At 55.0% G+C, this 27,017-nt stretch overlaps 1 protein-coding gene across 1 annotated transcript in view; it reads left to right on the top strand.

Moving 5' to 3' along the window:
- The window catches only part of M1AP (meiosis 1 associated protein), a 41,557-nt gene extending 16,103 nt beyond the window's left edge, over positions 1 to 25,454 (top strand). Inside the window, exons 3-9 of the mRNA XM_090035277.1 lie at positions 6,372 to 6,552; positions 18,107 to 18,280; positions 19,394 to 19,544; positions 21,793 to 21,934; positions 23,326 to 23,532; positions 24,660 to 24,809; positions 25,131 to 25,454. Coding sequence (XP_089891403.1) covers positions 6,372 to 6,552; positions 18,107 to 18,280; positions 19,394 to 19,544; positions 21,793 to 21,934; positions 23,326 to 23,532; positions 24,660 to 24,809; positions 25,131 to 25,265 — 1,140 coding nt within the window. The 3' untranslated portion in view covers positions 25,266 to 25,454. The remainder of the gene's footprint in view (positions 1 to 6,371; positions 6,553 to 18,106; positions 18,281 to 19,393; positions 19,545 to 21,792; positions 21,935 to 23,325; positions 23,533 to 24,659; positions 24,810 to 25,130) is intronic.
- The last annotated feature ends 1,563 nt before the right edge of the window (positions 25,455 to 27,017 follow it).

The following is a 27,017-nucleotide window of genomic DNA, read 5'->3' as shown; positions in this document are numbered from 1 at the left end:
ATCCAGACAGCATTTCCTTAGCGTACTAATGAGAATGTCACAGGGAAACAAAGCATCTCGCCTCCCTGCTCCACCCACCCCAGGGGTGCTTTCAGAGAAGGGGGGCCAACTGCAGCAGACACCGGCTGCACAATGCACACGACAACAAATGGCCTCCTTCCCTGCAGCCTTCCAGAACCAGGTTTCCCCAGGTCTAAGCCTCTGAGCCCTGCAGTTCCCCTGTTCCCAAGCAGATGCTGCAGTTTTAGGGGTTTCGTAGCTTGTCCTTTATCTAAACCTTTACATTAAATCCAGGAGATTAGCATTTTAAAGTCTTCCCCTTAGTGAATGACCGGGTGCTGAGGGATGCTTGCTGGACAGCTCCAGGGTGGGCAGTAGCAATGCCAAGGCCAAGTCCTGGCCTGGCATCCTACTGTGCAGGGAGTGGTTTTTGGCCTCCATGGTCTGCTTAGCTCTCAGCTTCTCTCCGGCAGCTGCCAGTTCTGTTCAGGGGGCATGGCTATGCATCACCCACAGCAGTACCCAGCTTCTACTGAACTCCAGAGGCGTCGACAGAGCCGCCCCAGCCAGGAGGAGGATTTGGCAGAAGGCAGCAGGCACCATGATGGCTGCTGCAGACATTTGGTGAGCACACATGTGCCCTCCACCACACACTCATGTCACTCTTCACAGTTCCCCAAAAACTAGAGGAAGAAACTGAGATAACCTTGGAGAGAGACTCATTGTCTAATTCAGACAGACCCAAGCACAAGGAACTCCTCTGGACCCATCCTCCTGGGGTTACGGAGGCAGAAATCTTTTTCTTGTGCCACAGAGGCAGAAAAAAATAGTAGGGGATGTTTCCAAGTCCTAAGGACACTCTCTTCCCTCTGCTCTATGGATGTGGTGGGTGGCCTCTTGTGCCCTTTGCCCATTTGTCTCCCTCTCATTTCACCAATTTGCACTGTCAGCCTCCAGCCCTGGCCCGGCTCACTCCTTACCATCCACTCCCACTCCACTGCACCAGTGGCCTCCACCGCAGATGTGTCCTATCTCCCCTGCACTCTGCCATTTCTCTGCCCACATCCTTCTGCTTTCTGACCCCAGTTGCATCCCGTGTACAGTCCTAGCTGCCTGTTTCCCACATTCATTTGGGAAGATTTCAGGCAGATGCTTGAGAAATGAAAAGCCCCTTATTTTCTTTTCTTAAGGATTTATGTTACTATTTTTCTGTGACACCTGGAAACTGCTAGGACACCTGGCCCTGCCACTTACAGCAAACTTTGTCATCCTCTTCCAGAACGACAGTCATGTTAGCATCAGTAGCAGGGGCAGGCTATCACTGTGCCTTGAGAGCTGTTAGGAAGGCAGGCTTGGCTGCCAAGAATTAGTTTTTCCCAACTACTCAGTTGGTCTAATAAAAGATATCACACCTACCCAAAGAACTTGGCCTGCCTATGTCCTTAGACCACCATGGCTACAACCAAAAACCCAGGAATTAGTTTTACACTTGCAGTGGCAGATTTGTGTTCATTCCAGCCACAACGCACAGAAAGGAGAAAGGGCTGCCCGTGTTCTCCCACGGTACCTAGTGAAAGCATTTGGAGAACAGACCTGCTGCCTATGGTGCTGCAGGCCTGTAAGTCTGCATCACACACAACGTGGAAAGGGTCCTCTAGGTGCATGATATCACAGCAGCCTTGTGCAATGCTGTTGTTACTTTGCAGTGTGGTCATGCTGTGGTGCTGAGCTGACTCGAAGGAGGTAACTCAAGGTGGAGTTGCTGGAGTGAAGGTGCAGAGTGGACATGGGATGGCTGCAGAGGTGGTATCACCACGGGTCTCTGAGAGGCCCAGGGATGAGTAGGGAGTGAACGGCTGTGATCTTTTTAGGGAGCGAAAGGGCATTCTGGAGCAGTGATTTTCAACCAAGTTGCTGGGGTTCCCTGGGGTGCCTTAAAGGGTGCTGCAGGAAGTGTAGGAGATAAGTAATGTGTAAGAAGATATGCAGGTAAGGGCAGACGCAGGCTCTCCCTGCCTGGCCATTCTGCTGCCCCCACTGCCTGGCTTCTCTGCAAAGAAGTAAGCACTGTAATAAATAAATTCACTTTTGAAGTGGGGTGCCACTTAATTCACAAAAGCTATGAGGGGGGCCACAAGTCTAATGAGGAGTGTCTTGAGGCTGAAAAAGGTTGAAAACCAGTGCTCTAGAGAGAGCGAGAGATGAGGTGAGGTTGGCAAAGGGTGTGAGACCAGAATATCTGGGACCAGAAGCAGATGTGGTAAGTTGGGAAGAGTGAGGAGGTGAACAGGCTGGGAGTAGACAGGGGAATAGGGATGGGGCAGGTATCCTCAGCATTGATGGGGAAGAGAGAGGAGTTTGCAGGTGTGAGATTTGCAAAGGTGTGAGATTTGAAAGAAGAAAATCCAAAAGGAGAGGGAGAGAAACAGGAAGAGCTGGTGTGAATTGCAAAGTATGATGGTACTGAGGAAGGGCAGGTAGAGCCAGTGGATGGAGCAAAGGGCAGACACAGGACACAGAGCATGTGGCAGGAGCTGTGTGTGGCTGGCAGGTGGGGGGTCACTTAGCAGGCTGCCAGTCACCAGGCGCTTGGGTCACGGGTCAGTCAGCCTGAGGCACGTTACTGCCGCAGCAGAGTCATGTTCGCAGCCGTGCTGCTGTGAGCAGTCAGGCAAAGCCAAGGGCAGCCGAGGTGGGTCAGCACAGTCACCAGGAGATGCTTGGGGCTCTCCTGCCTGGACTCAGCACTCCTGGAGCACTTCCCAGAGAGCAAGCTAAACCGCTGGGAGCGTTTTCTCCTGGAATGAGCGCGTCCAACGAGAAAGTCACTGGAGCAGCAGCAGCAGGATAATTATACTGGGAAATGCCCCTAGCAGATGGGGTTTTGTGGAGCCTCCTGTGAGAGCTGGAAGAAGATGCTGAGGGAACTGGCAATGCTGCCTGCTCCCACTCCCACTCCCGCTCCTGCGAGGCACAAGAGGCTGGCACAAGTCATCAGTTGTGGGATGGAGCATTGTAGGACATTTGGATGCCCCTAGCTACTTTAAACTCATACAGCAGTAAGTGCAATGATAGCACAGGCTGTAGTGGAGTCGTGATGATAATGGGGAAAATTTTGCTTTAAGCCAAGGTGAAAGTAGCCAGCATTCATGGCATGAAAGCAGCACTGGCGACTTGCCAGATGCCTGAAGGCTGCACCTCATTTGCATGACTATTTTTACTATTGTGAGGGCTCTTTTGTAGAGAACCAAAGGGGGCTGCTCTGTGTGGCCTCTGCAAGGGCTTCGAGTGCCAGGAGGCAGGACGTACTGTGACCTCTGCCAGGAGAGTCCTGTGGGGATGTTCAGTAAAGCCGTGTCTGCGCCAGGCTGCCCTGCATGGTCAGAATGATTGTCCTGGCCATGGGGCTGAGCCATAGAAACAGACTCCAGTCAGAAAGCCTGGCCAAGCATGGGTGGAGAGACGTGCCTCTCAGCCCTGGGGTGGGTGAGGTCTGGTGTGATGACCAGCAAGGACTCTCGAGCAGTGGTCAGGCTGGAATGACCCATCTGGGATCCAGGATGGGCTGGCGCTAGGATGCGGTGAAGCCCATTGCTGCCAGAATGCTGCCAAAGCCGCCTGGTGCCACAGGCCAGGTGCAGGGCTCCTCGGGCCTCTGCCAACCGTAGTATGTGCCAAGCTGGTCACCCCCAGCCCAGAGAGCTGAACTCACCCAGGAGCAGGGGCAGAGAGGAGCAGCTGGGAGGATCCAGGGGTGGAGAACTGGACTTAGGAGAGGAGATGAGAAGAGCGTGGCTCGTAAAACCTGACAAACTGTGGGCAAGTGGCTGCTGCCTATAAATAGATGTGGGGGGAGAAACAGGGAGTGAGAAGAGCTGCATATATGCTCTAGCAGCACTAGCACAGATGGGGAGAAGCTGTCCAGGAATGAGCTGGAAATTAGGCAGGAAATTAGAAGAAGGTCCCCGGCCATCAGAGTAATTGGGCACTGGAACAGCCCCTCTCCCCACTTGGGTTTGGAGCAGTGACACCACCAGAGGCCCATTTCATTTTGTGAGGAACCAGCTTAGTCCAGGAAAGGAATGTGGTGTGCAACAGAGGACTGGGCTCGTAGGCCCCAAGCTGCCTGTGCAGCCCTGCACTCCTGTGGTAAAACAGCTGTCCTCACTCACAGCAGAGCCTGCTGGGGCAGGTGCTGAGACCCTCCGTGATTGCAACAGGAACAGCTGCCTCCAAAGTGAGCAATTGTCTCTGCAGGGTCAGAGCTGCTGCCCCAACCTTTCACAAAGCCCCTTGCAGCAGGGAGTAAATTAGTTAAATTGCCAGGTACGTGCAAGGCAGGACAGTCAAAGTTACTTGCCTTCTCTTGAAGTAGTAGGCCAGGGTAGGCAGGAACAGGTATCAGGGTGCACTTATACCATAGGATGCTGTGGATGCAGAGCCCTTCCTTCCTGCCCTCATGTCAGCAGGTCACAGGAGCACAGGAGCTGTGTCCTCAAGAGACACCCAGGAAACTACAGGCCTGTTATTTTTACCTCCATCCTGGGGAAGCTCTTTGAGAGTTATCCTGGTGCATGTCCACGAGGGACCAGCAGGGGATGTTATGCTTAGGGACAACCAATACAGGTTCATCGGAGGGAGGTCCTGTCAGACCAACCTGGTGGCCTTCTATGACCAGGTCAAAAAATCCTTAGATGCAGGGGTAGCAGTGGACATAGTCTTTCTGGACTTTCGGAAGGCCTTCGACTGTCTCTCACCCCATTCTCATTAAAAAATTGGGGGACTGTGGTGTCGACACCAACACAGTCAGTTGGGTTGCTAACTGGCTGGAGGACCGCACCCAGAAAGCGGTGATGGAGGGGTCATTTTGGACCTGGAGGGATGTGGGCACTGGGGTTCCCCAGGGCTTGCTCCTCGGGCCCACACTGTTCAACATCTTCATCAGCAACTTGAACGAGGGGATGAAAAGCATCTGGTTCAAGTTCACAGATGACACTAGAATGTGAGGAGAAGTGAGCGCACTAGAAGAGAGGGACAGGCTACAACTAGACCCCAAGCACCGCCAGGAGTGACCAGGAATAACGGTCACAAGCTGGCAGAGGGTAGGTTTAGGTTAGATATCAGGAGGCGCTACTTCACAGTCAGGGCGGCTCGGGTCTGGAACCAGCTTCCAAGAGAAGTGGTGCTGGCTCCTACCCTGGGGGTCTTTAAGAGGAGACTAGACGAACACCTTGCCAGGGTCATTTTGACCCCAGTACTGTTTCCTGCCCATGGCAGGGGGTTGGACTTGATGATCTGTTCAGGTCCCTTCTGACCCAACCAACTATGAAACTACCTCAAGGCTTTGCTGTCCCCAGGGCATTGCCAGGTGGTGCAGGGCAGTAGTGATGGACGGCGGCCCCAGTAGGCACAGGGACACCTCTTGTTAGCTGCTGCCCAACGTGCTCGTCGCTGCGGCCCATGCTGCCACAGGGAAGGGGCCAGCCGTCACTCAGGTGCACTAATGTGTCCGGCTGTGTGCGTGGCAAGTACTGCAACAGCGGCACATGATGTGGAGCCAGGTGCCGCGGCTTTGTTTCTGTCCTGCTGCCTGTTTGCTCTCCATCAGTGCCTGCCTGCCCAGCTCCCACCTGGCCCAGGGACTCCTGCCCATCCTGTCCCTTACACCAGCTGAGGAGGCCTGCTGCTCCCCCTGATTGGCCAGGAGCAGGGAGGCCATGCCCAGCAGCAGGACTGCATCCCTGGCTGGCATTGCCCTGGCCAGCAGCACAGAGGCCAGCACACACCTGAGGAGTGCTCTGCTGATAGCCTAGCAGCACATCTCTGTCTCCTCTGGGCAGTAGGAGGAGAAGGAGAAAACCCCAGATTTCATTTCATAGACATCAGGGCTGGAAGGGACCTCAGGAGATCATCGAGTCCAGCCCCCTGGAAGCTCTCAAGAAACAACAGCTGGAGGGAGGCAGGGCACAGTGGCTCAGCCCAGCCTTTTTCCTGGAGCCCCTGGCAGTAGCTTATTGGCCCACCTAAGGTGCTGCACCCAGGGACCTCCCGGCATTCCTTGCCCTTCCTCATCATTGGGGGAAGTGACTTGCTGTGGGGGTGATCTATCGCATACACAGGATGTCACGTGAGCCTCTGCATGTGCCTTTACCCCGCTGCCATGATAAAACTCCAGTCCCCAAAGCAAGTGGGTTTGAATTAAATCACAGATCACAAATGCCTCTGCATCTGCCCCAGATGCAGGGGATGTCCATCCTAGATGGCCTGTAGGGACACCCTCATTGCTCAGAAACAGCAGGCTGATGTCCCAGCATTCAGACAGGCAGTGGGGGCAGGCAGCTATGGCCCAGGCTTTGCGCTTTCTATTTCAGATTACAGTTGTGACCAGCCAGGCTGGAGCAGAGATGGTGAAGCAGCTGGAAGCAGGGTTAAGAGACGTAGATCTGGTGTGTCTGCGGAGACTGCAGGTCATTGAGATCTCCAGGGGAGATGTCCCCGAGGCCATGGATGTGGAGTGGAGCGCACAGGCTGTTGATGAGGCCAGCAGCAATGGTGAGTGCACAGAGGACACAGGATGCAGTCATTCATCTGGCAGCAGTTCAGCAAACTGTTCAGTTCATCCTCTTCGTGAGATGCTGGCCACTCTGTTCATCCAAGGAAAGGCAGCAGGTTTGCAGGAATACACGTCTCTAGCGGGATAGCTTTAATCCATAGCCTGGGTACACCAAGAGCCTCACCACCCAAGGCTGATCAGGAAGTGGGCTGAGTCCACGCAAGTGCCCTGGTCCTACCTGCTTATAGCTGCCCTCCCACTTTCTGTGCTGCACTGGCTGGGTGCTGGCCTCTGGGGTGATGTGGTCCCAGAGTTTCATCCCACAAGAGCGCACAGCTTCACTGAAGGGATCCACATGTGAACAGAGCCTGGGTGTGGCGTTATTGCAGCCATCCAGCTGTACCTGTATAGCATGCAGTTTCTCAAGGTGCTCTCAGCATTGGGAACTGCAGCAATAACATCCAGAAACTTCAGAGCCAGAAATCCCTGCTCAGTTTTGCCACCTTCTTTCATAGCAAACAGTAGAGGAGACTCGCAGAGCCAGCCAACCAACCAGATTGCTACTTAGAAATCTTGTACTTCTGTGCAGTATGGTACCAGAAGCCCAGGAAATGGAAGGCCTTTATCCTTGCCATTTCTCCCTCATATATTTCTTCTGACAAAGCATTTCATGTCTCTGCTCAGATGATGATTCATTCTTTAGCCTTTCCTGGGGTTGAGGAAATGACTCCACTGACATGAGCAGGGCTAGTGAACAGCAAAAGTTTGTGCTCTGCCTGTTCCCTCTCACCTGGGCTGCAGCATAGCTCACCTTAACACAGGTTGACCCAAGCAAAAACATCAAATGCACCCTTCCTGGGCTTGCTAAGTGATGCAAACTACTCTCCCCTCTTCCTCTCTCATGCTTTTCAAAAGCTCCTGTCCTGAAGCAATCTTCCCTTTCAGTGGGATGGCTGGTTGTACCGGATTCTGCACTTCTTGAAAAAGGAGGCCCCAGGGAGAATGCTCATTCTTGTGATGGTTACATATCCTGATTAGATAACACAAGCTCCATCACCTCCATCAGACTGGCTCCATTACCACTAGGGCTGGAATAATGAGGCACAGGGAATGGGACTGAGGTCTAGTAGTTCTGTGGTAACTTTACATTGAAATGCTCAATGTGCCCCAGGATCAGCAGAGCCATAAATTGTGAGTGAGAACAAGTACATTCGGGAAGGGCTTCAAGGCTGATGCATCCACTGAAAGTGTCTGCCAAGCTTGTGAGCTAGAGGGGAATCATCTGAGTGGCAAGAAATACAGGTCTTTCTGTCAGAGAGGGAACGGGACATGGCAACTCAATAGGAGCGTGCTGGGTGCCGCTGGACAGAGGTCTTGGACTGACCCTCTGCCGCCGTTCCCCCCTTGCTGACTGCTTGGACATTCAGATGCCAGAGTGATGGGGCACTGTAGGGAAGGGTGGATCCCTGACAGCCTCCAGGGCCTGGTCTGAGCCCTTTGCATAAATCTGCCTTGGGGCATGAAAAATAGAGTCCCAGCTCTCACTTTGACATTTCTAGCCCTTTTTCTTGAGAAGAGTGAAAAAAGAAGAAGCGGGGATAGACAGGGCATGACTTGGTGTGAGCAGGGGTTTGAAGGAGGCTCCTGACTGTCAGAGCAGGAAGGAGCTGGAACAGCCTCCCTGTGGGGAGCAGCTGGGGCAAGAGACCAAACTAGTATGGAAATCATAGAGCCGTGGGGCTGGCAGGGACCTCGGGAGGTCACATGTAGTCCAGCCCCTGCCTGAGGCTGGATCACTCCTAAACGAACCATCCTATACAATCCAGAATCTAATTCTTCACAAGACTGCATAAGCCCTGAGACAACACAAGACATACTCTAACATGCCCCAGGGAGAGAAGAGTGACCATAGTGGCCAACGTCCTGCTTCTGTGAAATGCTGTCAGTATACGCTTGAGAGACCCCAGGTCACGGCCATGCCCCTGATACAAAGGAAGGCAAAACCTCCCAGTCTGGGCCAATCTGAGCAGGAGGTAAAATCCCTTCCTGCCCCCAGTGCAGTGTTGGGTTGAGCCTGAGTGCAGGGGCAAGACCCTCCAGCCAGGACCCTGCAGGATTGATGCCATCAGGAGCATTGGCACAGCCCAGCCCATCCCCAGCCTAGGCTGCAGCAGTGCCAGCATCTCTTGGGGGAAGCTTAAACCCCACCCCGACACATGGGGCAGAAAGCAGGGGCAGGGGCAACCAGCACAGCCCAGCAGCCTGGGAAATCTCCATAGCAGAACATAAGCATGGTGTAGTCAGTGATGACAGCCCATGCTGCTGAAGCCATCCCTAAGCGTGAGTGCTCAACCTGAGACACTGGAGTCCTGATGTTTCATCATATTTAGCATCTGGTATAGTTGTAGTCCTTGTAGATAGCAATGGCATGGCTCCCGCTGGGTTTGGCAGCAGCTGTGCTGTTACTGTTAGCACTCAGCCGTCCTGTAGATCCGGCACCTCGTTGTCTCATGGGGTACCAGTCAACAAGGAGCATGCAGCCATAGGATTGTGTGCACAAGCCTGTACTCCACAGAAGGACTCCCCTGGGGCAGGCCTGTGTGCTACCTGCAAGATGGACAATGGTCCCCTGCTCCAGCAGCACTGGCCTGCCCAGAAGCTGGAAATGTCCTGGGAGTCCTCTCTAGCCAAATCTCTCTCTCTCACAAGAGCCCGTCACTCTTCCTCTTATCGTCCTTGGCATGCTCACCCTGCAGGGCTGGAGGAGGTGGACAGAGCATTGCCTGGACCAGGGGCTAGGATGGAGACCAGAACCAGCAGCTGGGATTGGGTAGAGAGAGAAGGAACCACAGTGCGGCCTGGAGGGGACTTGCAGTGCAGGTGCCGAGGTGTGTGGCGACCCCTGCGTGGCAGGTTACATCTTCTGTATCTCTTAGCCATGGCCTTGGTATCCAAGCATCTCACAAGCAAAACAGAGCAGGGGGTGCATTGCCGCCTCCTCCCCTTTCCCTGCTTTGAGCATGAGGGCATCGCGCACTTGATTTGCTGTGCTTAGTGGGGGATCGTAAGGAGACGTGTCATTCATTTTCATCCAAGATGCTTCCGGTCCTGGTGGTGGATTAGGGACATGTGTAGCACCAGTGCCTTGCCTTGCTCAGGCTAACGCAGCCACAAGCAGCTGGAGAAGGGTTTCCCTAGGCTGGGTGAAGCACACCTATCTCTTCATTTCAGACGGAGTACAGTCCAGAGAGGGCCAGTGAGCCTGTCCTGGAGCCAGCGAGGCTTGGTATGTGGCACAGCCCACCTGGGTTTTCTTGAGGGGCTGTGGTGACCCTGCAGAGGCCATTGGAGGGTTTGAACTCTGGAGCTCTGTGATGGATATGTGAGCCCATACTGCCTGAGCAGAGGCACTTCATCCTCGTGGGCAGCTGCCTTGAACTCGGTGTCCTTGTGTCACTCGCTGATTCTGCACACTTGTGCAAGTTTCTGTCCTGTGGGCTTTCTCACCTCCAGCACGCAGCCCTTTGCTGAGTGTTGGTGCTGTGTCTCTTGCATTGCTGGTTGAGTCAGTGGTGCCTGCTTCCTCTCTCCTTCCAGGCTCTGAAACCTGCACGCTAGTGCTTGGAAACAGTATCCCTCATTTGCAGCCATGCCATGTGGGCAGTGGACAGTTGCTTCATAGTTGTGCTGCTAGCTTCCTTCTTAGGAGTCTGGCTGTGGATGCGGGGGCACTTGGGACAGGCCGTATGAGGAAGGGACAGGCCGTATGAGGTCTGATGTCATGTTTTCCTCCATGGTGCTGCTGATGAGATTTGGGCACTGTTTATTGCACAGAGATTATGCAGAGGTGTTTTTTTTTCCATACTCAGAAATGCCCCATAAACATGGGTGGGGAAGGAGAGCTTGTGCTGCAGCCCCCTACACAAGGTATGCACTGGCCAGCCTGGTAGGCAGCTGCCTGACCTCCCCACAAAATATCTTTGAGACTGCGACACCATCGGATTGTAATAGCTGATACCTGGGACACAGAAGTGAAAGTGTTTAAGCCTGGGAAAGCAGCTTGTGCCTAGCAGTTCCCGTAGCAGTTTCTTTGGAGATTGAGCATAAACACACCACATAATTGACCTTCTTGTTTATTGCTGGGGGTTGTTTTTGGTCTGTGCCTTCAGCGCCTCTGCCCGGTACAGCCTGTGTCTACACATGGAGCTTTGCTTCCACCTGCTGTACGCTGCATTCACAACCTCTTTAGCTCCTGGCTCCTGGTTTCAGACCTGAGGAGGGCTGGGGAAATGCTGCTCTTGCAGCTCTGTTTGGAGTTCTTGGAGAGAGGCAGGCAGTGGCTCTTCGACTGTTAATCCAGGTTTTGGGTACTTGGGACACATTTACTATGTATTCTCTGACACCCATTTAATTTATACCAGCTAACTCAACTTAGTTAATTTTTTCCTTTCCTGGATGATGTGTGGTATTTTCCTAGGGAGATGCCTCTGTGGATTACTCCCTAATGAGAGCTGGAAGTATGGTTTGTTTTTTGTAGTTTCAGAGATTTCGAGGACAGAATAGACAGCAAGTCGTTTTTGTAGCACAGGCCATGTCGCATCAACCAAATGTTCTTGCATGAAGGCTGGAGCTTCCCGCTGGCCCAGGGCACACCTGTGAGGAAATAGCCAATCTAGTTTTCAGATTTCCTGTGGTGGCAGATCCACCACATGCCCCAGGAAGTTGGTCTGGCAATTAATTACTGTGCTGCTAAACTCTAATCTCTCTATCTTCAGTTTCCAGCCACTGGACCTCATCTTGTCCCTGCTCATGTAAAAAACTATTGCATCTCTGAGTATCCTCAGACTGCAAATATCTCTGTGCTTTATTTCGGTTTACTAAAGGCCACCACATCAGGAGGAAGAGCTGGATCTGGAATTCTCCAGGCAGCTGGGGGAGGCTGTGCATGCAAAGGATGTTGTGGTCATGGGAGATATGAATTACCCTGACATCAACTGGGAGGAGCAGTTGGCCAGGTCTAGCCACTCACCAGGGTTCCTGATGTGCGTACAGAACCTATACCTCGTGCAGGAGGTACTCGTCCCCACTAGGGAAAACGCCATACTGGATCTGGTGTTAGCCTCTGGGGACGACCTGGTGTGGGATGTGCTAGTACAAGGGAGGCTAGGGGACAGTGATCATGAAATGATCCAGTTTGCCATTCAGAGGAAGGTGGGGAGGATAACTAGCACAGCGCAAATGCTTGACTTTAGGAAAGCCAACTTTGATGTGCTCAGGGCAGTAGTCAGGGAGGCTCTTGGAGCCCAGGGGGTAGCTAGTATGGGGGTCCAGAAAAGATGGTCCTTCCTCAAGGAGGCTATCCTTGGGGCACAGCAGGATGCAGTTCCTCTGCACAGGGTCTAAGAAACCTTCATGGCTGAGCGCGGATATCCAGGCTGGCCTGAGGGCAAAGAAAAAAGCGTACTGGCGGTGGAAGCAGGGGGCAGGGACAAAGGAGGAGTACACCTCCCCGACCCGAGCTTGTAGGGATTTGGTGAGGAAGGCTAAAGCAGCACTGGAGCTTAGATTAGCTTCTGGGATTAAGGATAACAAAAAGTCCTTCTTCAAGTATATAGGTAGCAAGAAGAAGTCTTGGGGTAACATTGGACCCCTACGGGGCAGGGCAGGGCAGGGGAGTTGGTGACGGACACGCGAGAGACGGCAGAACTCTTCAACAAGTTCTTTGCCTCCGTGTTCCTGTCCGCTGACAACAGGGTGCTCTCGGGTGATAGCGTAGAGAGGCCTGAGAAGGATGCGAGTCCCCCGACTGTTAGTTTGGACCTAGTTAAGGATTACCTGGAGGGCTTAGATGTGTCCAAGTCGGTGGGCCCGGATGACCTTCATCTGCAGGTGCTGAGGGAATTGGCTGGTGTCATTGCGGAGCCATTGGCACAGCTGTTTGAGGACTCCTGGTACTTGGGCCAAGTCCCTGAGGACTGGAAAAGGGCCAATGTGGTCCCTGTTTTCAAGAAGGGGAGGAAGGAAGAGCCTGGCAACTACAGGCCAGTCAGCCTCACTTCTATCCTGGGGAAAGTCTTTGAAAAAATTATCAAGGGCCATATTTGTGAGAGCCCTGCAGGGGAGTGGTGTTGAGGGGTAACCAGCATAGGATCGTGCAAGGCCGATCCTGTCTGACTAACCTGGTCTCTTTCTATGACCAGGTAACAAAGAGCTTAGATGTGAAGGAGGAAGTCGATGTCATCTTCTTGGACTTCCAGAAGGCCTTCGACACAGTGTCCCACCTAATTCTGGTGGGTAAGCTGAGGGGCTGTGGCATTGACAAATGCAAACTGGCTCCAGGGGCGCACCCAGAGGGTGGTGGTGGACGGGTTGATGTCGACCTGGGGGGGTGTGGGCAGTGGAGCCCCCAGGGCTCAGTCCTTGGGCCAGTGCTGTTCAACATCTTCATTAGCGACCTGGACAAGGGTGTGGAGAGCATCCTGCTCAAGTTCGCTGATGACACCAAGCTGTGGGGTGAAGTGAATACACTGGCAGGCAGGGACCGCATCCAGGCAGACATGTATAGGTTGGAGAAGTGGGCGGACCTGAACAGGATGTGGTTCAACAAGGACAAGTGCAGGGTGCTGCACCTGGGGAGAGGGAACCAGCATTATGGTTATAGGTTAGGGGCTGCCCCTCTCGGCAGCACAGAGGCAGAGAGGGATCTTGGAGTCAGGATTGACTTGAGGATGAATATGAGTCTCCAATGCGACGAAGCAATAGGCAGAGCCAACTGCACCCTGTCCTGCATCAACAGGGGCATCACTAATAGGTCCAGACAGGTCTTGCTCCCCCTCTATGCGGCGCTGGTCAGGCCGCAGCTGGAGTCCTATGTCCAGTTCTGGGCGCTGCACTTCAAGAGGGACGTGGGGAACCTGGAGAGGGTCCAGAGGAGGCCACTCGTATGGCTGGGGGCCTCCGTGGCCAGCCCTATGAGGAGAGGCTGAGGGACCTGAATCTCTTCAGTCTCCGCAAGAGGAGACTGAGGGGGGATCTTGTGGCTGCCTACAACCTTATCAGGGGCCAGCAGCAGGGACTCGGGGAAAGTCTGTTCACCAGGGCCCCCCTTGGAGTCACCAGCAACAATGGCCACAAGCTGAGGGAGGACAGGTTTAGGTTGGATATTAGGAAGAACTACTTCACGGTAAGGGTGGCCAGAGCCTGGAATAGGCTCCCCAGAGAGGTGGTGCTCTCACCTTCCCTGGAGATCTTCAAGAGGAGACTGGACGGGCACCTGGCTGGGGTCTTATGACCCCTGCCACCCCCAGTGCTCCTTCCTGCCCATGGCAGGGGGTCGGACTCAATGATCTGTCTAGGTCCCTTCCCACTCAGTGATTCTATGATTCTACATTTCCCACTCCCACCTGCACTAGAGAGAGAAGAGTCCTGACGGCATGCCCCTGGCCAGCCTGTCCCGGACCCTTGCTCACTACTTCCAGTGGTGCGGACCAGAATGGCAGTCTTTGCACCTACTGTACAACAGGGAAGCAGGACAGGGCCCAGAGCCCTTGTCTGAGAAGCATTTCATGTCAGCAAGGGCTGCAGTACTGCAGCTGCAGGAGCTGCTGGCGGCAGCAGTCGTTCAGCAGCTGGGACAAGCTGGTCACCCTTGCTCTGTGACGTTTTCCTTGTTACAAGCCTATGGGGCTGAAAGCCTCTTCCTGTCATTCAGGTGCCTGGCACAGGTCTGAGAGTGGCAGAGACAGGTACAGCATCATTACTGAGGGGAGGGCGCACTGATAAGGAATGAGGCATGGTGGGTAGCCTGTAGCAGGGAAGGAAATGCCTGGACTGCCATAGCTTCTCCTCTCCCCTGCCTCTCTAACAGCCCCTGAAATGTCTGGCTTTACCAACCCCTCTGCTAATGGAGTAGAGTAAACATTTAGGTCCCAGCAAGCATGCCACCTTTCTGTGCATGTTCAGCAAAGCAGCAAGCATGACAGCTAAAGAGCCAATGCGTTCCTCACAGGACAGAAACCAATAAAACATCTCGGCAGATCCGGGACACCCAGTATTGATCTGTGCATTGCTGATGGCTGACCAGGAACTGCCTCTCTCTAGCTTATTTCTCTTCAAGAACATTAGCAGCATTTCACGGCAGCTGCCACACAGTGGCCATGGACACCTGCAGCATTGCTTTCTAGGAACAGACTGTGCTAAGTTTCTTTTTACTGGAGCCATGTATCTTGCTAGCAGGGCTACAATGATAGACAGCATGGTGCTGCTAGAGAAAGGAAGGGCAAGCAAGATCTGAGGGAAGATAAAAGCATCCGTCAGCTTGTGCACTCAGTGCCATGCCTCGAGGAGCTAATGTTCCTCAACACAGGGCACATCTACACACGAGCATTTACTGCACAGTAACAGAAATTTCTGTACAGTATGGGCACACATCTACACATGCACGTCCATACTGTGCAGCAAATATGGCAACTTATGCTGACTTGAGCATAAATTTGATACCTGCATGATGCAGGTATCAAATTTACAACCAATTACTTACGGAGCAGTAATGCCCATGTAGATGCCTTACTGCTCAGTAACACTGTGTGTGTGGACTGACTTGGGGCTAACTTTAGGCCCAAGTCAGTCCATACACAGCATTAATGCGCTTTGATGCCTGCACATGTAGACGCCAGCCTATTCCCACTTACTGCACAGTAAATTTAAGCTGGCATAAATGTACATGTAGACACTCCCACCCAGTCTCAGCATGGAGCTTTGTTTCCCCAGCTCTTTGTCTGCTGAAGAGTTAACAGTCTCCAGTTGTTGCTGTCGGCAGCCCCTCATGGTTGAGGATGATCACTTCCACGGGTCAAGTAAAGGGTTGTAGATGAGTCCACTGATGGCTAAGGCCAATCCTAGAGCCACAGACTCTCTGGCAGATGCCACAGGTGGTGGTTAAAGGGAGGGTTGGACCATGGATTTCTTAGTCTTGTTTCTTTTCCTTCTGTTTCTGTAATTTTTCTGCCTCCAGGGTGAGATGGTTTTCTTCAAAGTAAGATGTAGCTTCTTGCACAAGGCATCACCATGTACACCTGTCCCAGGCTAGTTTTTCCCAATTTGTGGTGTGAATGCCACACTTCTCAATGTTTACCTTAAGGGTGTCCTTGAAGCATTTCCTCTTGCTCCCGTGTGTCCTTTCTCCTTGGCTGAGTTGGGAGTAGAGTACTTATTTTTGTAAATGCACATCAGACGTGCACACAGTGCCCCATCCACTGCTGCTGATGTTGAATAATCAACACTTCCATACTGGCAGTGTTAGTGTCAGTGAGGACACTGGCATTTGTATGATGAACCTCCCACTTTATGCCAAAGGTCTTTCCAAGATAGTGCTGGTGATGGTGTTCTGGCCTTTTAGGATGTCACCCAAGCTTCGCAGCTGTAGAGAAGAGTGGGGGTTATGATAGCCTTATGTAGTAGGACCTTTGTTTGAGCCCTAATGTGACATGATGATAGTCTTCCAAAGGTCGAGCTGGCACATCGGATCTGATTCTGCATCTCCTCATCCATGTTGGCTTTCTTTGAGAGATGGCTGCCAAAGTCTGCAAAGTGTCCAGCACTCTCCAGCTCCTGTCTGTCAGCGAGGATCTTTGTTGGGGGAGTTGATTGGCACAGACCAGGCTTATGAAGCACCTTTGTTTTTCTGATATTAAGAGTCAGTCCCAGACACTGGTAGGCTTGGCACTGGTATGCCATTTGTAGGTCTTCTTCCGTATGCTCAACAGCAGCACAATTATCATCGTATTGAAGTTCCACAATCAAGATCAATGTAACTTTGGTTTTGGCCTGGAGGTGAGAGATTGAAAAGGTTCCCATCCATCTTGTACTTGATGACAAATGCCTATGCCACACGATCATGGATGACCATCCTGATGACCACAAGAAAGACAGAAAACAGTATTGGTGCAATCATGCAGACCTGCCTGACTCCAGTTTGAAGGGCAAAGTGCTCCATAGTGGAGCAATTGCATAGGATGGAGGCAGTCATCTGGTCATGAAGGAGTCTTAGGATGGTGATACATTTCCATGGGCAGCCAAACTTCAATAAGATCTTCCATGGAGCTTCATGGTTAACAGAGTTGAAAGCTGTGGTCAGATTGATAATGGCCATGCACAGTTCCTGGTGTTGTTCCTGGCATTTTTCCTGGATCTGCTAAGCTACAAAAATCATGTCCATCATGCCTCTTGATGGTATGAAGCCACATTAAGATGCAGAAAGGATTTTCTCAGCAAGAGGGAGCAGTCAGTTCAGCAGAATTCAAGTGAGGATCTTGCCAGCAATGGAGAGGAGGGCTGTATTTCGATAGTTTCCATGGTCAGACCTAGCTCCCTTTTTAAAAATGGTGACAATACTGGCACTCCCTAGGTCAGTGGGAATGTCCTCAGTGTCCCATCCAGATTTTAAGAAACTGTGTGGAGCCTGTTGGTCATCGTTTCTCCACTGACTTCGATGACCTCAGCTGGTGTGTCGTCAGGGCCAGATGCGTTGCTGTTCTTCATCTGTCTTATTACTTGGTGGACTTCTTCAGAGGTTAGCGGACTGGCAAGTACTTCCCTTCCTGGATGCTGCAGGATGGGTTTAATGGTTTCATCAGTCACCATTGTTTCTCAGTTCAGGAGTCTTTGGTAGTGCTTCTTGCAGCAGTTTTTGATGGACTTGTCTTTGAGGAGTATACTGAGTGTAAGGGGTGGCAGTGTGAGGGGCAGCTCACACTCCTGTGGGTTTTCCAGATAGGTATAAGAGTGCACAGGATTTGGTCTAGGCATGAAATGTAGCTGGAGATCTGCCCACAGAGCAGGGCATTATTGAGCCCAAGTTCCTACTCATTACCTCCTCAGAAACTGGTCATGGCTGAGCTTGCAAGTTTATTGTCTTATGGTGGTTTGTACCCATGCAGCTACTGGGCAGCCAGTGCCTGGCTCTGGACTACTGATGAGGGGCAGTGGGGTCTGGGGGACCAAGTATGGGGGTGTCAGGGCTCCTGGCTCCTAATTCCAGCTCCAGCACTGACTCACTGTGAAACACATGCCAAGTCCCTGCCTCAGTTTACCCACCTGTCAAAGGGAGCAACGGTCCTGTGACCAGGAAGTACACTATGGCCTTTAACAGAAGATGCTATTTCAGCATGAACCAAAGGGAGGAAGGAAGTATGGGAGCTGTGGAGATAAAATCTTCACAATCTGGGCCACAGCAGCTGTGGTCAGGTAGGAGTGGTTGGTTTGCCTCTGTCATGACTAACCCCTGCAGACACATCTGCTGCTGGCCATGGCATGGGCATGGCCCTTGGCGTACAGTGAGACCTCTGGGTAGGGGTGGAAGGAATCAGTTCTTGCTTTGTGCTATGCCCTCTGCAGAGGCAGCAGTGAAGCTGGTATGCATTAAGTGTGCTCCGCAATAGCTTTCAAGGTCCCATCCCCCGTTTTGGGGACTGTCTGAATATTGTGTGGGGGTGGCGGTGATGGAGTAGAAGCGAACTGGGCATACCTCTGTAGTTACCTCCTTTCCTCCTGCAGACAGCTCGATCCTGGGAATGGACATTGACCTGCAGACCCTCAAGAATGACGTGGTCAGCTTGGAGACCTTCTTCAAAACCTGGCTGCATGACCACAGCACAGACCGCGAGCAGCTCCTCCTCCTCCTCCCTGCAGCAGGCACTGCTCACTGCGCTGCCCCCAGGACCAGCCTAGGTATTTCTCTCTCTCTCCCCCTCTCAGCTGTGGCTGTGGAGTCTCGACCCCAGGGTGTCTCTACTGGGGTGTCTCTGCCTGGGGCTTGGGTGCCACTAATGCGGCACCTGTGACTGAACAGGGCTGTCTGTTTGCAGTGCTCCATTTCCAGGTGCACGGGGGAAGTTCCTGTCTGGGCGTATGGGTCACGGGTCTGATTCTCAATCACACTGTGACTCCTTTCTGCTTCTACCATGGAAGCATGCCTGGCAGTAGGTGTGCTGGACATTTTTCCTCCCTAGGTGCAGCCCGTTGCATTTCTCCTTGTTAAATCACATTCTATTGTTTTCTGCCCATTTGTCCAACCTGTCCAGGTCTGCCTGTAGTTGTTCCCTGCCTTCTGGTGTGTCCACTTCTCCCCACAGTTTTGTATCATCTGCAAACTTGGACAGAGTACACTTCACTCCCTTATCCAAGTCACAGATGAACACATTGAAGAGTATCAGTCCAAGGACCGAGGCCTGAGGGACCCCACTGCCCACTCCCTTCCAGGTCGACACCGACCCGTCCACCACCACACTCTGGGTACGACCCTCTAGCCAATTTGCCACCCACTGGACTGTGTAATCATCCAAGTCACAGCCTCTTAACTTGTTCACCAGTATGGGGTGGGATACCGTATTGAAGGCCTTCCTGAAGTCTAAGTAAACAATATTTACCCCTACTCCTGCATCCAGGTGTTTTGTAACCTGGTCATAAAAAGACACTAGATTAGTTAGGCATGATCTACCTGCTACGAACCCATGCTGGTTTCCCCTCAGCATAATTTTTCCTGCTGGACTTTCACATATATGAGCCTTAATAATCTTTTCAAAGACTTTACCAAGGATGGAGGTGAGACTGACTGGCCTGTAGTTGCCCGGATCCTCCTTCCTCCCTTCCTTGAATATAGGGACCACGCTGGCCCTTTTCTAGTCCTCCAATTCCCTCAATTTGCTCTTCAGATTGAGACAGGCCTGGGAGAGAGAAGGCGGCTGGGGCCCTGAGTCAGGGGTGCTTTGGCCCCAGCCTGTGGCTCATTGGAGCCTTTCTTTTCTTTTTTGTGCCCCATTTTCCTCTCTCTCCTCTTCATAGTATGTGTGAAGTGCGACATTCAGGAAAGGATCCTCAGCCCGGCCCTGCTCCCCCAGGCAGCCAACATCACCATGAGGATGGACGACCTGAGCACACCCCTGCAGCTGGCAGCTGGTCCATCCGCCTCGCCGTACAGGCTCAGGGCCATCAAGTAGGTGTCTGCGTGAGGGCTTGGGAGGCCTGGCGAGCTGCTGACCTCTTCCTCCTGCCCTGGTTCAGCCAGGAGATGGGGGTGTCACAGCAGCCTGCCAAGGACCTGGTGCCAGCAGGGGCAGGAGCAGCAAGCCATGGGCTCCCACCCACCATGGGAAGCCCCTACTGCCCACCCCCATAGGCTGCAGGCTCCATCACATATCTGCTCAGAGCCTGGGGGAGGTCATGTTGCTGCAGAGTCTAGGGCACTCAGCACCCATGTCTGGAGGGTATGGGGCAAGCATCTCCCTGGGATGGGAGGTGCTGCACTGATGTTGGCAGCATCAGGAGGCAGCTGCAGTGCTCAAAGGGACCAGGGTGAGCACCGACACATTCACTACACCACTGCATGCAGCTGCAATGACACAGGCCAGCTCAGTGCAGTGAACCCCGCAAGGTGCTGCAGCACAGCAGCAGTTAGAGTCCAGAGAGACAAACTTGTGCAAGCCCCTGCATGCGCTCCCCCAGGACCCTGCCTCCTAGAGCCACACTGGGCAGGTGCCAACATCTCTTGCCTACTGCTGTTTGAGTGTTAAGCCAATCATTAGGTCAAGACTCCTCCATTTTCCTAGTAGGCTTTCCCACCCTGGTGAGAAAACGCAGTTAGCTTCTGGTTGTCAGCGCAGCATAGGGAGCTTTGGGGTCTCCCGGTCCCACCCAGCAGCCAGGTGTCAGCTCCCATGGGGTTAGGTCTGTGCAGTATGTTGTTGACTTGTCACGGTGGCTGACTGTCACAGCTGAAGGAGACAAACAGCGCTCATTTTCTCAGACTTGACTCAGAAGTGCAGTTCTCCTTCCTGTCAGGTGTTCACTCTGGTTCTGAAAATAAGAGCTAATAATGGCAGTCATAGAGACATCCTCCCAATCTCTCTCTGCATCCTCTTCTGTGGCTTTGTCACAGCTGGGATTTTTATTTCGTTAATGAGCAGCTTGGTTGGCCACCGTGATGCAGTCTCCACTGTTTTCTTCAGGTAGCAAAGATGAGTGAAAAGGCATTTAGCAGGTCTGCAAGTTCCAAGTACTGACTATGGGACCATTTCAACCCCCCCGGCTCTGAGCATGCAGATTATTGAGGGTCGCTGCAGATGCCAGACCACTGGGGAGGAGGCACCAGCTGTTTTGCAGTCCACAGCACTGCACCAGAGCTCAGGGCAGAAAGCGAGGGCTTGTGATCCAAGGGGAACCACTCAGCAAAGCGTGTGGCTGCCTGCGTGGGGAGTGTGCCAGGACCCCGGGGCTGAGCTGAATTGCATGCAACACATCTGGGGCCTAATGAGGGGCAAGTGCTAATGTCTCAGGCAAAGGGGGATTCCCAGGAAGCCTGCCATAGGGGACAAAAAACAGCAATGAGGGGAGGGACAAGCCCTGCACCCCTTTATGCAGCAGCTTGGATTCACTTAGGGTCGGGGGTGGATTCATAGATTTCATGGATTTCATAGACATTAGGGCTGGAAGGGACCTCGAAGATCATCAAGTCTAGCCCCCTGTCACAGGGGCAGGAAGTCAGCTGGGGTCAGAGGATCCCAGCAAGATAAACATCCAAACATTTCTTGAATGAGTCCAGAGTAGGTGCCTGCGCCACTTCTGGAGGGAGTCTATTCCAGGCCTTGGGGGCTTGAACAGTAAAGATGTTCTGCCTTATGTCCAACCTAAAATGGTCTTTGCAAAGTTTGTGACCACTGGACTTTGTCATCCCTTGGGGCGCTCTGGGGAACAGGCGTTCCCCCAGATCCTGATGCACACCCCTTATGTACTGATAGGCAGCTACCAGGTCCCCCCTCAGCCTGCAGTTCTGCAGGCTGAAGAGTCCCGTGGCTCCCAGCCTCTCACCTGTTCTCCTGACCTCTGATCATGCGTGTGGCTCTCCTCAGGACTCTCTCTGGAGCCCAGAATTGGATGCAGTACTCCAGCTGCGGCCTCACCAAGGCTGAGTACAGCGGGAGGATGACATTCTGGGTCTTGTTCAAGATGCATCGGTAGATGCAAGCTAGAGTTTTGTTTGCTTTTCCAGCTGCGGTATCGCCTTGGTGGCTGATGTTCATCTTGTCAATCACAACCCCCAAGTCATCCTCCTGCGCGGGGTGGAGTCAGGCACAGGCAGTTTGGCTCCCACTCCCTGCTGGCCCCTGGTGAGTGCCTGAGGCCGTGGCTTTCTTGTGCCATGGTCTTGAACTTGGCCCTTGGGCACGGTCTTTCTTTCCTGACAGGGCTCTGAAACGTGAGGGGGTCTGTGAGTCCATGCTGTATGGGCTGCCCTTTATCATCAAGCCGACGAGCTGCTGGCAGCTGGACTGGGATGAGCTGGAGATGAACCAGCACCACTTCCACGCACTGTGTCACAGCCTGCTGGTGAGTGCCAGTGAGGCCTTAGCTGGCTGGGCTCAGGTGAGGTCTGGGGAGAAATGGCCTGGCCTGCCTCTCGAAAGCTGTCCCATGGACCAGCAGCTTTGGTGCAGTCCCAGGCTCCAGCTGCACCCAGGTCTTTCAGCAGAGTTCCTGCAGCACAGGGGAGCGGGGAAGGGGCCTCTCAGTCAAGCAGATGGTGGCCTAACAAGGTGCGATCTGAACCAAGCCCCACGCAATTCTGGGCTCTCAGGAGAGGACCATACACCTCTGAACCAGCTGGACCTGGTCGAGCTGCCACTGACTCTTCCTCTGGGACATGGGCACCCTCCCCAGTCAGAGCTCCTCCTGGGCACCCTCCTGTGGACACCGCTGCTTAGCCCTCCAAATGCCGGGGGATCGGCCAAGCTTTTTCCGCAGGACTGTGGGCTCTGTGGGTTCCTAGCTTGTCCCTCTGGGGCAGCACAGCAGGAAGGGCCTTGGCCAGGGGCAGGCTGGGCTGGCTAAGGTAGCTCTCTCTGCCCCCTGCCATCTGTGAGGGAGGGAGAGGAGAGGGCCTGGGTACATGAACAAGGCACTGAGTGGCTGCAGTAGTTTACCCCACTATCCTGGAAAGGCAAGCCAGCTCACATTTGCCATGGGCTAAAAGCAGGCACTGGGCAGGTAGCACAGAATAGCTGATGCCCTGTGCATTGTATCTGTGCATGCGGTAGCTTGTTGGTGTGCCTGTGTCCACAGCCCCAGGTCCACACAGGCACGACGCGAACAGTCACATTGCCCAGAGGAGCGTTAGGCTGAACAGGGGAAGGGTCTCACTTGTGCTGCTCCCTGGGGTCAAGCTCTGCAGCTGGGGTCTACAGCCGGGATGGGGACAGGCCTGCTGGGTGTGGGGGGAGCACACCATCCTGGTGCTTGTAGCTGTGGGTCCAAAGCCATGGGTGCTCCCAAAAGGAGTGATTGCCAACTTGGTACCAGGTCAAACCCAAGGGCATGTTTTGTGGCCCCTTCCACCACTTCAAGGAGTGCTGTGCAGGTACTGGTCTGTCTCTGAAATGGCCACGTGCCCTTGGGATGGAGCTCCTCATCTGCCCCTCAGGCGTTGTCCGTGTAGCAGATTGGGCAGAGCCTCAACCCCATGCCCTGCTTGGCCCTTCTCCACCCAGCTGATGAGTGGTCCCTCTGCCATGTGCTGCCCACCAGCCCGCCCGCCCTGCTCACCCTGCGGATCCTGCATCTGGAGCCCCTGCTCTGTGGGCCATGGGCAGGGGTAGGGCAGTGGAGTGGCCTACTGAGATTCCTGCCCCAGAGCCCAGTGGCCTCGCAGGACCCGGCACTGGTGGGAGGGGCTGGCCTGTTGCAGCTTTGCAGATGGTGCCACTTCTGGCTCCTGTTTCCAGAAATGGGACTGGATGCTCCTGGCCGAACATGAGCCGCAGAGTGCAAGCCCCAGTTGGAGCATCGTGGCAACCTCCTACTATGCCGTCATCCCCTCCGACTCCTCCACACTGCTGCTCAGAGCTATCGCGGTCAGAGAGCTCCTGCTGCCCTGCGTGTTCCCAGCCCTCAATGCTGAGCTACCCGAGGCCGCAATGAGCACCATTGAGGCAAGTTGGGGGTCTGCACATGGGGCTGGGGAGCCAGTAGCAGACTTGCTTTTGTGCAGGCGGTCCAGGCTGCTGTCTTTCCTCATCAGGTGCCCAGAAGTCCGAGCTTTGTTTTTCCCTGCCCTGCTCCAAACAGGCAGGGAAGCCCCGGTCCTGCCCGCAGAGCCTGGCTCCTGAGCAAACCAGGAATAGTGTGCGTCAGGGCAGCCAGGGGTGGCCGAAGAATGTCCTAGGCTTTCTCCAAGCACCAGCCTGAGCCACACAATGACCCTGGGGTGGAGGAAGCCTGGCCAAGAGCACTGGGGAGGGGCAGAGCAGGACCTGGCCCTGCAGGGTCCCCACCCAGCCCAAGACAGCAGCTAGTCCTGTCCCCACCAGGCATCATCCAGACCGGAGAGGAGGAGCAGAGCACAGGCAGATGGCCTGGAGCAGCATGTCCTGAGGGCCAAATGCTGAGGTCCCCTATGGGGCTTGTTGCTAAGCCAGAGGTGCAGGTGCCTCATCCTCCCTGGCAGCAGAGACCTGGCCTGAGCTGTCTTCTCTCAGGGCTGTGGCTGCTCCAGGGGCATCGCAGGGCTGCAGGTCTCCCTGCCCCAGGAGCAACCACTTCAGGCAAGGACAGCCAGGCACAGCATGGTGGGCACAGGCCTGCCAGGTGCAGCAGGGGGACACCACTCAGGTGCTCATACCTGCAAGTCTGAAGCCTGGGGTGGAGAAAGGATGAGCTTGTGGCAGGGAGGGCAAGAAGGTGCTGCCAGCGATGGCAAAGGCGGCAAGGGCGGGAAGATGGGAGGGCAGGAGGGTCCAGGCGTGGTTGTCAGCAGAGATGGATCAGCACCTGACAAGGGAGAAAGGCATCATGGCTGATAAGGGAGGCTGGGATGGTGCTCCAGGAGACCACGTCTGCTATAGCATTGCAGGTGGCCAGCAACACCACTGGTGCCAGGTGGGCGAGGGAGCAGCCATGGGTTGCGGGGTAGTAGGATGGGGTAGGAGCACGGGAATGCGGCCTCTGGGGCCAGTGCATCTGGCACCCCCATGTCTGCCCAGTGCTCTCTTGGGGAGGGAGCTCAAGCCACGGGCACTGCCCTGTACCAACCAGGCCCGGTCTGATCCACCCTGCACAGAGCGCCCTGAGCAGCCTGGAGCTGGAGCCCATCTACAATCCACTCCGCATGAGGAGCAACCTCTACAAGCAGCTGCGGGGTGAGCTGTCCCGGCCCCTGCACTGGCAGCTGGCTCAGCACCGCTCCAGGGAGCGACACCCGCCCAGACAGGTATGGCACAGCTCTTGCCTGCTGGCTGCCCGGTGCCACCTGCTCCTGACGTGTCCCGGGCACGGACCTGGGCCCAGAGGCAGTCAGCATCCTCCCTTCTGCGACTGGGGACACTGAAGCGGTCAGGAAGGGGTGATGGGGGGAGCATGGAGGTCTCAGCAGAGACTGTCAGAGCCTGAGAAGGGAGAAGATGCCAGCACCCTCATGCTGCTAGGCAGTGCTGCTGGAGTGGGGGGCAGAGGCCATGAGCTGCTGAGGTTGCAGGCAGCTTTGTCCTTGCGCTCACTTTGCCTCCCTGCATTACAGCCCCCGAGCCGGCAGCCCCCCAGCAAGGCCAGGGCCACAGTGGCACCCCTGCCGATGGCGGTCCCTGTGCCCAAAGTGCTGCGCACATCCGTGGCCAGGAAGGACCCCTGTGAGCTCTCCCTCTTCTCTGATGAGGATGACCAGGCCTAAGCGCCGCTTGCAGCCCCCCCCCCCCTCCAGCAACCGGGGCTCGGGCTGTGCCGGGCCCCAGGCCTGCTGGAGCCACGTGGGCCGGCGCAGGAAGTGGTCAGGCCAGTGCCGGAGCTGCTCTTCCCCGGGTGCTTCCCACCACCAGTTCCCTTGTTGCTGTTCTGCTTGGTTGTTAGTTACCGAGTCCATCTGCAGGAAGCTGCTACCTGTGAGACCCCCCCACCCGCCCGCCCCACACAGCCCCTCCACCCCTGCCAGCACCAGGAAGCCCCGAAAGGGGGTCAGTGCATCCCACAGTGCAGGACACAGTACCGGGGGTAGAAGGGTTCCTGCAGGCAGCTCCTGGATGGGCTGGGGGGGCCCAACATGATGTTTAGGGTGTACACAGAGGCCCCCCACAAGTGCCAGTCTGAAGCTAGGCTCTCCCCTTCCCCTCTCCCCCAGCAGTCCCTAGACAGCCGTTCCTGCTCAGGCCTGCCTGGCTTCACAGCCCTGCCAGGACGGGGCTGCCCGGGCAGGCAGTGAGTTGCCTGGAGCCATGCACGTGTTGCAGTGTGGGGTGGGTGCACCGCAGGGTGCCATGGGTCCTCCAGCGGCTGCCCCAGTCCCGTAGCAGCTAGGGATCTTGTTATCATCTTATTTGGATGGTCCTGGTTGTGTGGTTCCACAATAAAGTTATGCAGTGCACTGGTGCCACGCTGCCTGCAGTGAAGGAGTGACGTGGGGAGCGGCTCGGCATCCCCCTGCACGACACTTACCCCAACTCCCCAACGAGCAGGGCCTTGCCTTGGTCAGCCCTGGGGTGGAGCAGCAGCACCAGGTGCTCCATCTGCCCAGGTCAGGGAGAGCAATGGGCAGAGGGCCCCCCTGCAGGAGGCTGATACCGCCCCCTCGTCTTTGGGGCAGGCCTGCTCCATGCCGGCTGCTATGGCCACAACCGACCACGAGCCTCAGTGTGATCACATGGCTGCTGCAGCCCCTCCATGCAGCCTAGCTGCTCTGCCACACACTCCCCTGGCCCAGTTCGTGGCTCTCAGCCCAGGTGCCCACACTGGTCTCCCCCTTGGAGGGATAGCACCCGAAAGGGGCCCTGGGGGCAGCTCCCAGGCACAGGCAGGAAACCCAGCGGGAGCGAAGGCTGCTCACTGGAGCGTGGGGCAGCATTGGCAGCAGCCAGAGTGCCGTTCCAGAGCTGCTGGGAAGTGCCCGGGAACAAGGCTGAGAGACCTTTGCCCGGGGAGCAGGGCGCATGTGGAAGGGCTGCTGGGCTTGGCACCAGCCCAAGGAACACCAGGGCTCCACCAGGCAACAGCAGCAGGGGACAGAGGCCTGCCCACGGCCTGCACCCCAGACCGGCCATCAGCAGCAGCAGCAGCTGCAGCCGCCCCTGCGCACAGGGGAAGTAGGTGCTGGTCACAGGCCCTGGAGAAGCTGCAGCCTGCTGTGGGGGCAGGGGCTGCTGTCACAGCAAAGAGGAAGAGCAGAGCCTGCCGTGCAGGGCTTGGGGCCCCTGCTGCAGGGAGCACAGCAGCCAGCCGAGGACGTGGCCCCTGCCCTGCACCACTGCTGCAGTGACAGCGCTCACAGCCCAGCCAGCCTCAGGCCTCTTCCCCCTCCCTGCAAGGTCCCCGTAGCACTTGTCCCGGGCTGGGGAGGGTGCATGGGCCCATGGGCGCTGTCGGGCTGCAACCCTCATGCAGGAGACAGGCTCCGCTGGACGGAGGTGAGAGGAGGCAGAAGTCACTTCCAGTC

Source organism: Crocodylus siamensis, chromosome 2 (genome assembly GCF_052110815.1).
Source record: "Crocodylus siamensis isolate JL-2025a chromosome 2, ASM5211081v1, whole genome shotgun sequence".
Lineage (NCBI taxonomy): Eukaryota > Metazoa > Chordata > Crocodylia > Crocodylidae > Crocodylus > Crocodylus siamensis.
This window is presented reverse-complemented; position numbering and strand designations above follow the sequence as displayed.